Source organism: Ascaphus truei, chromosome 1, assembly GCF_040206685.1.
Source record: "Ascaphus truei isolate aAscTru1 chromosome 1, aAscTru1.hap1, whole genome shotgun sequence".
NCBI lineage: Eukaryota > Metazoa > Chordata > Amphibia > Anura > Ascaphidae > Ascaphus > Ascaphus truei.
The window spans coordinates 87,759,132-87,772,712 of NC_134483.1; the positions used below are offsets into that span (position 1 = coordinate 87,759,132).

The 13,581-nt window shown below is 42.5% G+C and overlaps 1 protein-coding gene across 2 annotated transcripts; it reads right to left on the bottom strand.

Annotated features, from left to right (window-relative positions):
* Positions 1–265: 265 nt before the first annotated feature.
* Positions 266–3,909, bottom strand: S100Z (S100 calcium binding protein Z). 2 transcript variants are annotated; one of them, XM_075576171.1, is made up of 3 exons: positions 3,764–3,909; positions 3,074–3,233; positions 266–565 (listed from the first exon to the last, which is right to left on the bottom strand). In XM_075576171.1, the coding sequence occupies exons 2-3, from the start codon at positions 3,212–3,214 to the stop codon at positions 407–409; spliced, it is 300 nt and encodes a 99-aa protein (XP_075432286.1). In that variant the 5' UTR covers positions 3,215–3,233; positions 3,764–3,909; the 3' UTR covers positions 266–406. The 2 variants fall into 2 exon arrangements, with proteins under 2 accessions (XP_075432286.1, XP_075432290.1); XM_075576175.1 differs by having other exon boundaries at positions 3,074–3,230; positions 3,764–3,861.
* Between the last annotated feature and the right edge of the window lie 9,672 nt (positions 3,910–13,581).

Below are 13,581 nucleotides of genomic sequence, written 5' to 3' on the forward strand. Positions count from 1 at the left end.
CAAACTGCTAACATGCATTAGCTATTCCCATTGCAAAGCGCCCAGTGCAGTGTGGTGTCATTCTAGATATGTACATTATTTCCCCCAAAAATATACTGTACAATAATATAGTTGGCAATATTTTAAGTTAATCATATTTGTAATTTTTGTCTTTGGGCTCTGTAATTCTAGATTTGCATATGCTCTTTATTCCCCCACCCTGCACTGTTTAATAAATAAGGTATAAGAAAAATTACCCGGTTAAATAAAAGACAAAAAAAAAAAAAAAAGTTGAAATATTTATTGTTTAATAATTGTTGACATGATGCAATATACAGTACAATCAGAATGCTGATGCTTTTAATTTTCCGTTACACTTTGACAATCTCTGCCTGCGGGATTCGTCACAGTCAATACGGATTCACATCTATTTGCCCTTTTTCCGTAGCTGCTCTTCAAAGAAATCGTTGCACGCGACAGTCAAAGCCGCCACCAGCACCACAAATTCATTGAAGTCGACTTCATTGTCCTTGTTGGAGTCAAGATCATTCATAATCTTGTCAACCAACTTGGGGTCCTTTTGGCACTAGAGACAACAACAAAAAAAATGGACAACATTAATAGGGGAAAAAAATATATATAGATTTATTAAGATATATATTTTTTTATGTTGGACGTTTAGGTTTTCATGGCAGTGTTATTTTTTAGTTTGTTTTTCATGAAGGGGAGGGGAAGGAAGACACTCAGGGCTTGCGTGTATTCCTCACAAAGCCAGCGTGACCTGTACTTACTGGGGCGCCAGGATTATCAGAGGCGAGTTCAAAAGAGGCTGTGTAACAATGTGGAAGGGACCGAGATAAATGAAGTGCTGCTAAATGAAGGCCTGCGTACCAACATGAATAGTTATTTATTTTTTATTTTTTTATGCCTCAGAATTGTAGCGCTGGTAAAAATCAATTGTTAGTTTAATATATTTCATAATAGCCATGCTGTGAAAATAATAACATTTTGTTACCGTACGTAATGAATCATCCCTGCTGCATCCAGAAAAATGCATCATTGGTACACATTGCAGAATTAGAAGTGCTTTCATTTGCTAACAATATAAACAGACTTTTTAGGATTTCCGCCAGGTTAGTGGCGGCCAATTTTGACGAAGGTTCAATAATTTGTTGGTTGCCCGGCTACCATTTTGTTTAAGTACATACTATTTACATCTGTGTGTTATGCTCGTGCAATTTGTTTGCGCAAATATATTTGGCTAAAAACATTTTTTTTGACGGTGAAGGCGCACGTTGCATGGGGAAAAGTTTAGCACATAGACACACACAAGCAAAATATAATTAGTGATTTAAAAAAAAAATGTCAAATATACAATTTGTGACACTTAGTGCATGGGCTCCTATTTCTTTTTACTCAGTCTCCTCTTACTGGGAGTTATTCACGTAACCATTATGTGCACTGCTGGCTACTTAATCAGCATTAATTACTACACTGTACCAACATTATTTGGTAAATATTTCTTCCTTTGCCGCCACTATCTTGTGTAAATACCTTAAAAAAGGATGAGCATTAAACATACAAGATGCAGAAACAATACTGTGTGATGTGGAAATGTTATGCACTAGTTGTAATAATTGAAAATGATGACATAAAAAGCACCAGTATTTTTTTTTCATATTAAGTCCAAAACATATGACAACGTATGGAGTTTCTAATGATTCTGTACTGAGAATGACCCAGCATCATTATATTTCCTGAGAAAACCTCATATGTGCCTTGAGTAATGGAATATTCTATTTTACAAATCAATAGCAGCATTGTATTGACTCGGTAAATCTTTCACTGCCAGCTGTGCGTTCTATGCAGCACAAAAGGCACAGAAGGGTTAATCTTCTTAATATTATTTCAAGTATTACCATACATATAGTATTTGCATACTACTGACAGTATATGCTACTATATAGCATACAAAGCCTTCCTGGAGTGTTAATCCCTTGATGCACAGCAGGTAGCTCAGGCACTGAAGGGTTAAACGCTCATGTAACAATGCTTTAATGCACATTTGAATGCAGTGTCTATATATATTGTGTGCCACTGTTGACTATCAGCCGTGCAAATCAAAACACAGACTGCTATGCAAAGCAAACTTCAGGGCTTGATGTGTAGATACACAACGTTATATACTGAGACTCTCCCACATACGCAGCGCTTTTTGCACTCACTGATCAGCACTCTGGAGGTAAGTGGCATTTTTCAAATAAGTAAACAAGATAACATTCATAAACAATTTTATTTAATACTGCATGTTGGTGGAGGTCTCTTTATCAAAGTCTCCATACTCCAAAACGTGTGAAAATTTGAGCAAAAAGAAATCCTGATTTATCACAGAAAATTAATCCTATACAAATGCTACAGGAGTTTTTTCATTGATAAATCTGATGCAGGTGGGGTTTTTTTGCTCCAATTTCTCTCCAGTTTTTTATCTGGGAAACTGGCAAACAGACCCCTTATTTCTCCAATCATCACTCAATGGGGGTCACTTACCAAAGTATTCCAGCTGTAAAACGGGGGGGGCGGGGGGGAGGGGGTGCAAATCTTGTGCAAAAATACTGATTTAACAAAGAAGAACAACCTATTCATTTCAATTGGGATGCTTTTCCTTTGGAGTAAACTTTTTGGCCCCAGTTTTGGAGCCGGAGGACTTTGATAAATGGCCCTTTTAGTTTCAGTCAATGCAAGAGCCACTGAATACTGGCTGCAAATAGGTTCTTATATGGGCAGAGTTATAGTATCTAGTAGGGGGAAATTACTTGTATGTTGCTCTTGTTAGAAGAAAAAGTTTATATACATAGACGTGAGAAGAAGATACTTTTGTCTTATTAAAAGCTGTGTGAACTGAACATCTATATAGAATATTTATTGTAGTAATGTATCTTGATAAAGCCTCACCACCTGTATAAAACATATCACTCCCTAACCATCTAACGCAAAGAGCCCTGCAGGTATAGCCCAGTGCAGAGCTGGAAGCTGCAGTGTTTAATTGTATTACATAAAGCCCTCAGCTAGCCGAGGTTCTGAATGAATGACTTACCGCCAGGAAGTCTGTGAGCTCGCTCTGCAAGAGCTGTTTAAGTTCCCCTTTATTCAGCTTGTATTTGTCCCCCTCTTTACCAGAGTAGTGGTGAAAGATTCTGATCATGGTATCCATGGCACCTTCCAGTTGGGTAGGCATGATGAAGAAACGGTATCTGCTGGGGAAGCATGATAGGTTATTGTGCTTTGAAGAAATAGTTTAGAGCTGGGTGCAGCTGTCACCTAAAGTACACCTGCCACGTGCCACTAGGGTAACAGGGATACTCACATCCTTCTTAAACCTGAAAATATCATTACATTTAAAAAATAATTTCATAATAATACTTCATTCCTAAAAAATAATGCAATGTTGTATATAGTGGAATATAGCGACCAACAAGCACAGGCACCCAAAGAGCTTACAATCTAATTTGATGCTTGACATAATGTCAATTACCAAGGTCACAATGAGCTGGCTGTGGGCTTTTACAGTATATAAAAATGTCTCACAGTACAGCCTCTCAACAACAATAAAATCCACTCTGCTGTCACTTTTCTGCCTGGATAAGACCTATGTGATACATTTGAAACGGCAATAGAAAGAATTCAGTTTAGGAAAGGGTGCAAAGAAAAACAAAGAGAAATAATTCAAGGTCATTGCAGGAAGAAGTATAAAAGTAGCAGTTAAAATGCATAGTCATCTTCATACCTGTGCGTCCACAACCAAACAGAGCAGTGTAAACAGGTAATGAAGGCTAAACTGCTGGGCTATTTATACATTGAGTCCCACCCCAGCACACATATTCCCCAAATGCAAAGGCTACCAGGTCACCAATGGAAACAGGTGAGTAGCAGCCTGCGTCACCCATTACTGGCCTTGGATTGGCTGCTGAATTGTATTTTCATCACCTTCAATGATTGAGGTTGTGGGCGCCTTGCCTGGCATACCTGTGATTGTCATTGCAAATAGGTAGGAGGAGATATGTCGCTATACATCTCTTCAATAAAACAGGTAGGTAGGAAATGCAATTAGTTGCTAGGAAGCACAGGTCGGGGAAAATATCCCAAAATAGACAGCAGCAGGGAGAAGGGAATACATTGTTTTCGCCTGAATGGTTCCTTTACACCCCAGGGAGAAGTGATGCGGAGAGGTTCATTATGATAACATGAAAGGAAACCTCTTGCTGTACAGCTTTAATACGTGTACAGGAAAGAAATAGGATTTATTCCTCCCCCCCCCCCCCCCCCGAAAATCTGTCTTTATTGAAATTTTCAGTCTTCTATGACCAAGGGAATAAACATTATGCATGAAATCATACAAATAAAAAAATATAAATTGTAAAAGCAGAGTTTAGGATATAGATTGTAAGCTCTGCGGGGCAGGGACTCCTTTCCCTAATGTTTACTTTCATGTTTGAAACAGTTATTCCTATTATGTCTCCTATCATCATGTCACGTATGTTCCTGCTGGGAAGCGCTATGTACGTGGATGGCAGTATATAAATAAAGATAGAATTACATAGACATAGCAAATAATAATAGTTTGTTCTGTAGCGCTTTACAGAGACATTTTGCAGACACAGTTTTTTGGTGCCTGAGGCACAGGGGTGACTTGCCCAAGGTTACAAGGAGCTGACACCAGGAATTGAATCAGGTTCCCCTGCTTCAAGCTCAGTGCCAGTCAGTGTCTTTACACACTGAGGCGCTCCTCCCTAAATACAAATTATTCTCATGTTAAATTACAGTATTTAACACACAATAGCTACAGTATACACACAGCACACAAAGCAATGCCTTTAGCACAGTGCTGTTACGTTTTACATTTCCGCTTAGAAATCATAGCATACAGTCTGCCTTGTTTAACCCTTTCACTGACAGAGGTTTGTGTTGATGCATTGCTTCATTTTCTGCTGGTGTTTGCATCAAAAGTAAGGAAGAGTTACTTATGGTGGATGCAAATTGTTGGCCACTTCAAACTCAGCAGATTTGTTTTTGACACAAACAAAAGAAATAAAAAGAAACTGTGTATAGAAATGTGCACGCTTTCAGTTAGTAATTCAATGGAAAAATTACTTCTAATCTGCACTCCCTGGATAGACTTTCATAAACCTGAATACTCTTCTTAGCTATAAAGAATAATTGATGTTCATTCTCTTTTGCTTGAGTTCTGATCCCACTGGAACAGGATAAAATTTAGCCTAGTTTGTAGTTGGTTCTTTTTTTTTATTTCTGTGTCTCGTCTTTCCTTTGCAAGGTACTTCTCTGGGTCAGTCTTTTTCAACACGTTCCCCAGGCACCCCTAAAGGGTTCCCTGCCATTTTCAAGTCATTTGAAAATTGTACCAAATACAGAAGAATTTACAAGAATCGGATCCGAAGCACACTATTAGAGAGGGTTGGGGTTCCTTTCAATGCATCTGATGTCAGACACGCTATTAGAGAGGGTTGGGGTTCCTTTCAATGCATCTGATCTCAGACGCGCTATTAGAGAGGGTTGGGGTTCCTTTCAATGCATCTGATCTCAGACACGCTATTAGAGAGGGTTGGGGTTACTTACAATGCATCTGATCTCAGACGCGCTATTAGAGAGGGTTGGGGTTCCGTTCCGCATAATCTCACAATATAATTATAGGGTTCCTTAACCAAAAAAAGATTAAAAAACACTGCTCTAGTTGAGCATTATATACAGTATGTACATTGTGATTATGTATTGAATGAATCATAATGCTTCCTCTTGATCTTGTCGCATCAGACCTTAGGCCAGGTCCATAGTGCCTTTGCCCGCGAGGAGGCGCGCGCGGCTGTGACGTCACGCGCTTGAAGTGGGAGCGTTTTTTGTCCATGGTATGCGCGTCCTCTGTGGGCGTGTCTAGGGGTGTGCCAGTGACGTCACAGAGCTGGTTTGCCCTCATTGGGTGAACCGCTCACGTGACCAGCCTGTCGCGCCAAGAAATCAGTTTGAACTGATTTCTTGTGCAACACGCGCCCCCTCCCACTTCCGCGCGCATGTGCCCGCACGCCGCAATGACGCGAACACTGCCTTAAGGTAGTCTGTTTGCTCAGTGTGCGGACGCGTCCGCACGGTCTGTGGTACCATGGCTCCAGCCTAATGTCGGTTACTGTCTTTGTTAAAAATATTATTGAAAACCAATAAAAATATTTAAAAAACTCACAATGGCTCAAATTGAATCCATCTCGTCACAATGTGTGTATCATGTAACTCCTATTTACAAGCTAACACACATGGGGCAACTATTGGTGCAAAGACATCGGGCCTATTTAGTAAAGTCCCCTGAGTCCTGGCTGCAAAACTATCCAAAACCCAGGGCACATAATAGCACTGTATTTATTAAAGAAAATGAATCCCATTACAATTTACTGGAGTCTTTCATTTGACAAATCCAGTGCAATTCCTTTGCACATCTTTTGCCCCATTTTTTTTACCTGGAAGACTTTAGTAAATAGGCCCCCCCCCCCCCATGATACACATTAATGCAAAGAGATACAAGAGAGATCAATTTGCCTTGATATATCTTCCCCAATTCTTTCAGCGTGACAAAAAGTGGCCAAAAAGAGACAAAATTAGCATTCCAAAACAGAATAACGCTTATGGAGGGGGAATTCATTTGGTCTTCATCCTTTTTGCAGTTTCTTTTTATTTGTTTTGTTGGTTACACAGCGGTGCGCAAACTGGGGGGGCGGAAGATTCTTCTGGGGGGGCGCGGGTGGTTGCATAGGCCTCGCGCTCGTCCCCCAGGCATTTAATTTAATGCCGGGGGATGACGTGAGGCCTCAGCAACACTCCATTTACCATGTTTCAGCCGGCTGTGTAAAGCATCGCCATGGCAACGCAGCGTCATTTGGGCCATGTGATAGATCTATAACAACTCAAATTGCTCCCTGATTCTTAACCAAACAGAAGAACCTCAAACGTAGTTACTTTGAAACAGAGTACTACATCCAGGTCTACATTTGATGTACATTTTTTCCTCTGGTTTTATATTTAAGACTAGAGAAAGGCGAATGTGTCGAAATTAGCTTCAAGTTTTTTTTTTATGTGGAAGAGTTGTGAATATTTCAAAGGAACTTTCATTGTCAAAAACGTGAGCAACATGTATTTTGCCACGGAAACTATGGTTTCCGGTGCGGGGGGCGTAGCCAAAATGGGTGGGGGGGGCACGGCCATGACGTGAGGGGGCGGGACCATCACGCAGCACTGCAGACAGCCCCCTCAGCCCCCACAAACCCTCACAGGCACAAACACAGGCACAAACACACACAGGCACTCACACACACAGGCACCAACACACACAGGCACAAACACACACAGGCATTCACACACACAGGCACAAACACACACAGGCACAAACACACACAGGCACAAACACACACAGGCACAAACACACACAGGCACAAACACACACAGGCACAAACACACACAGGCACAAACACACACAGGCACAAACACACACACAGGCACAAACACACACAGGCACTCACACACACAGGCACTCACACACACAGGCACTCACACACACAGGCACAAACACACACAGGCACAAACACACACAGGCACTCACACACAGGCACAAACACACACAAGCACAAACACACACAGGCACAAACACACACAGGCACTCACACACACAGGCACAAACACACACAGGCACTCACACACACAGGCACAAACACACACAGGCACAAACACACACAGGCACAAACACACACAGGCACAAACACACACAGGCACTCACACACACAGGCACAAACACACACAGGCACAAACACACAAAGGCACAAACACACACAGGCACAAACACACACAGGCACAAACACACACAGGCACTCACACACACAGGCACTCACACACACAGGCACTCACACACACAGGCACTCACACACACAGGCACTCACACACACAGGCACAAACACACACAGGCACAAACACACACAGGCACAAACACACACAGGCACAAACACACACAGGCACTCACACACACAGGCACAAACAGGCACAAACACACACAGGCACAAACACACACAGGCACAGACACACAAAGGCACTCACACACGGGAAATCGGAACGGGGTGTGAAACGGAGGGTGGGGGGGGGATCGGAGAAGGGGGGGAATTGGAAGGGGGGATCGGAGCAGGGGGGGGGAATCGGAACGTTGGGGGAATCGGAACAGGGCAGAGGGAAATCGGATTGGCTGCTGGGATCCAATCCATGATTGGTTCCTGCGTGTCACGTGATGCGGCACTCGCCGAAACCACAAGCTCCTTGTAGCTCTGGCTGGCTGACGCGTCACAGCACGCAGTCAGCCACGCCGGAAGGAGCCAGCGGGGACATCCAGACCTGAGGTAAGGAGCTGGTGGTCCGCGGCCGCGCGCGCCGCTGGCCGCAGCGGGACCAAAGCCTAAGTCCTAACACTGCGGCACACAGACGGGCAGAGGAGGGGAAACCTTGGCACAAGCTTATAATACTTTGGTCAAATAATTTAACTAAATGATAATTACTTATGAAAAGAAAAAACGATAAGTATTTAATTATATAATTTGTCCTATTGGATGCAGCATTGGGGCTTTTTGTCTTTTGTAGTTTTATTTAAACATTAGTCGTTTTTGGTGCTTATTTTTGAGCTGCAAGTGATTTTGCAGATATTCAACAATGCAAAAAATTTGCATTTGTTCTGCAAATTCAAATGTAGGCAAAAAATGTGCCCCTCCCTAGTTAGGACTATATACTGTATCTCTCTATAATGACACAAATAGATTTTACCGAGCCCTCTTACAATGCATTATTAGACGGTAAGCTCCTCGGGACAGGGACTCCTCTTCCTTAATGTTACTTTTATGTCTAAAGCACTTATTCCCATGATCTGTTATTTATATTATCTGTTATTTATATGATTACCACGTGTATTACTACTGTGAAGCGCTATGTACATTAATGGCGCTATATAAATAAAGACATACAATACAATACAATTGCTGACTCTGGAAGACAAGGGGATAATTGGGATAATGAATACAGTCTGTGAAGTGATTCTGACAAATATTGCCCTTTGCAGATGGCTGTTTATATAAATGGATTTGTATTGAGCTGGAGGTTTGCAAAGTTTTCAGGAAGGCTTAGCCTGTGGCTGTCTCAGCAATCCGTCCTACCAGCCAGCAGCACATGTACAGCATATACAGACCTGCATGGTGAAAAGGAGACATTGCACATATTGGTTACAGGGGAAGTCTGGGATAACGCAATACCACATGTATCTTGTAGAACAATCTACCACCTGTCTCGCCATATCTCATATTGTGTTAACCCTTCACTTCATTCATACCAATGTATGTGCTCTTTTTTTTTTAACTCCTTCAGGACTGGATGTGCCTGCCATCGGTAACATTCCAATGTATCAGTTAAATGGTTAGTTAACAGATATGTACAATTTTAAAGTGTAAAATATACATGCTGCGCAAAATATGCACACTAATTAACCAGTTCTTTGCTTCTTGTTCTGACCCTTTGCTGCCACTGATGCCCATACTTACTAAGCAGTCTTCTGTCATAAAACACCTTATTAAAAAAACTCCTTCAGCCCATTGAGTTTATGTTGAAGCATGATGATAATGCTGCTGTCTCTATCTGAATTACCAATGTTACATGCAGTATGGATAATAACTATACATGGCAGTATGGATAATAACTATATATGGCAGTATGGATAATAACTATACTGTATATGGCAGTATGGATAATAACTATACATGGCAATATGGATAATAACTATACATGGCAGTATGGATAATAACTATACATGGCAGTATGGACAATAACTATTCTTCGCAGTATGGATAATAACTATACATGGCAGTATGGATAATAACTATACATGGCAGTATGGATAATAGCTATACATGGCAGTATGGATAATAGCTATACATGGCAGTATGAAAGAATAGGAAAACACATCTAATCAAGTCCCATATTGTATGTATATTTTCATTCTTATAGGGCCAACAATGTGTGTGGTGCTTTACAAAATAGAGGGAAATATAATACAAGAGCTTGTAATCTATATTGGGCTGGGAAATTTATGTTTGTAGTGGGTCTGTGGCACACCTGTAACAGCGTCATGTTGCCTAGGTGCACTTGCAGGATATCAGTAAATAGCAGGAAGTGTGTGTCTGTGTGTGTGTATATATAATGGTGAGGATTGGCCCTTGGTCCCGCCCCTTGATGCATTGGGTGATGCCCCTTGCGCGAGCACCACAGTACTCCTGCCGGCACCGGACCTAGGCTCCGCCCCCACTCCGCATCCCGTGATGCAACGGAGGATGCTCCTGTCTCCGCTACACGTCGGCGTCACACAACCAGAAACACTTGATGAGTTAAGGCTAACATCATTGATTCCCTTCATTACTCCATAGCTGTGATACACTCTGCCCCTGCCTATCAGTACACTGTCTACCTGTGATGACTCACTGACTGCAGCCTTCCCATTGGCTCTCTGTGCTTTATATGCTCAGCCAGCCCCTACGCAAATTGGCTGAACATAAACTTGTGTTTATGTACTAGTGCTTTCCTCAAGCATCCTGCTGCTCTGCCGTTGCTCTGTGCATTCTGCTTTGATCTCTTGTACCTTTGACCTCAGCTTGAACCGGGACCTTTACCTTCTCTGACCCCTGGACCTTGGCTATGCACTACGACCATTGTGACCTCTCTACTCCTGGACACCGGCTATGCACACGACCATCATGTGAGGTGTGTGTGTATGTGTATACACACACACACACAGTACAGCCAAGCCTGATTCAAATCCCATCCCATTGTCAGCTCCATGTGAGCCTAAACAAATGACATGTGCCTTAAATTAGATTATAAGCTCTACAGGGCGGGGATGACCTTTTAAAGAAAACTTCTGTGTACAGCACTGCGTACACGGTCAGGGCTAAGTAAGAATTTTTAACAATAATATAATAACCATTATATTGTATAGTAATATTCGGTCCTGCTGACAGCCCAGGAGTGCTGATCTGGGCCCCTGGATTATTGAGAGCTGGAGGAAAGCCCAGTTGTACCCAGCCATTACATGGTCACAGAAGGATGGCCCGATGTCCGGGAATTGGCAGGGAGGGCCTCCCAGCGCCACCTACCAGGGACAGTTGTCCAAGCTTTCTCCCAATGTCGCTGGGGAGAGATGCAATCCTTTGTAACCTATTGTATTTGTTAACAAATATAATAGGTTACAAAGGATGGCATTAATGAAATAGTACTCTGATAGGTCAGAATTCCAGCCATTAATAGTCAGCAATGCACCTTTCCAATCAAAGTTACAGCACAGTCCATCCTGTTAAGTGGGACTGGGGGAGGCGGCCCAGATTTTTTAGTGAGTGAGTGGGGCAGAGTGGCAGCCACAGGCAGTGAGGATCAGTGAGTGAGTGGGGAATTGTGGCAGCCACAGGCAGTGAGGATCAGTGATTGAGCGGGCAGACCGGCAGCCTCAGGCCATGAGGAACAGTGAGTGAGTGGGGAATATTGGCAGCCACAGGCAGTGAGGATCAGGGAGTGAGCGGGCAGACCGGCACTCGCAGGCATTGAAGATCAGTGAGTGGGGCAGACTGGCACTCACAGGCAATGAGGATCATTGAGTGAGTGGGGCATATAAGCAGCCAGTCAGTGAGGATCAGTGAGTGAGTGGGGTAGACCGGCAGCCACAGGCAGTGAGGATCAGTGAGTGAGTGGGGAAGACAGGCAGTGAGGGTCCGTGAGTGAGCAGGCCGACCGGCAGTGAGGATGAGTGAGTGGGGCAGACCGACAGCGAGGGTCAGTTAAGAGTCCGACCGGTCAGGGAGAGAGAGAAATAGTAGGTGAGCACATGAGGCACCAAAAACAGATAGACAAATAATAAATATCACAAATATATACTGTATGTTTAACCTATTCTAGTAATAATCCAAACAGAAAAGGGCTTTATTGCACTAATGCCGTGGCTGGGTTACATTTTCTCGGCTTCAAATTGGGCCTTCAGCTCCTCCCATCCGGGCTTTATTACCCAGTATTGTTTGCAGTAACGTACATAGTTAGACAGTATAGAGAAACGTTAGACAATTGTATCTCAAATGAAACAAATGGAACCTCACATCTATTGAGACAATCTCACCAATCTTGGGCTGGAAAGAAACATTTTGCAAGAATTTCCAATTGGTTTTGCATTTTGCACTTAACAGCGTTACTAGAATACCAGTGAATTGTCAGTTTGAAGGTTTGCCACATTTTTGCCACAGATCACACAGATTTGCACAGCTGGAATGTAATATGTTTTTTTTTTAAAGTCCTTATCGGCCATGGAAGAAGTTTTTTTTTAAATACAACAACATTCACATCTGTGCGAAAAAAGGGATCATTCCTCACGAATTTGCACTTTTCACGGTTACTAGGATAGGCCCCTTTCAATCCAGGAACAAGTGGTTAGAGATGAATATAGACAGTCTGTCGTCAGTGGTTTTCAGGTTAAACTTTTCTACAATGTAATCCGTTTGATAATGGGGTGATTTTATCTCACTCCCTTGGATTTATTAGTTAGGCTGGAAGCAAAAGACCTTTTGCACTAAAACTTTTATCTGCTTATCATTGTCAGCCACATACATAGCCTTAGGAATGCATTACGAACATATCAAAATCAGATGAGCATTAAATCGCTTTTCAGCATGTGTACATTTGGGACTTTTCCTTAAATCTTCTGTAGATTTGTTAAAAAAAAAAAAAAAAAAAACTAAAAACTCTACTTTTTAATGAAATACAGTATTTCCTGGATGTTATGGACTGTACACGCAGCTGGCTTTGAGCTTGATAATCTCTTCTCCACACTTTTACAACCGCACCTTTTGAGTACTAAAGTGTTTTGTTTACTAATTGTTTCACAAATGTAGGAAGCCAGCAAAATGTATTCAAATAGCAGGAAACATGGAATTAGTCCGTAACTCATTTGCATGCTTCAAAACCTTGTAATATTGGTGAAACCTGCACGATGCCCAGAACCTTTTAGGTGACCGTAAGCCCCCATTTGCGTAAACATTGCTTACTGTATGAAAAAGTAGTTAGTAAAAGGAAATTTCCAAAGCAACTCAACTCATTGCCTGTATCACATGAAGAAGTTATTTATCATTCCAACAAAGCCATTCTACCAAGGAACTGGATATTACGGCCCAGCCTACACACCCTCCCACGGCCACGACCCCTGTCCGCTGCGCGTTGGGGGTGCAGTGCTAAGAATTGTGGGGTGCAACTTTTCTGTGCTCAGCAGTGATTGACAGCTGCCGAGCACTGAAAAATCACGACCCACAATTCATAGCACTGCACACCACGTGGAGGGGGCAGAGCCGGTGCCAGAGAGCCTCACGCTAAGACAGAAGGCCCACCGGGGAACTCCAGGGGATGGTGCCAGAGTAGAGGTACAGCAAGGAAGGCAAAGGAGGTGGTGGCTAGGAAAGAGGCGGGTGAAGTGTGTGTGTGAGAGAGAGAGAAAAAAGG

Excerpts from the sequence above, each read along its gene's own strand:
- S100Z (XM_075576171.1), bottom strand. The coding sequence starts at position 3,214 with ATGCCTACCCAACTGGAAGGTGCCATGGATACCATGATCAGAATCTTT. Across the intron at positions 566-3,073 it reads AGCTCACAGACTTCCTGGCG|TGCCAAAAGGACCCCAAGTT; the intron begins GTAAGTCATTCA and ends TGTTGTCTCTAG.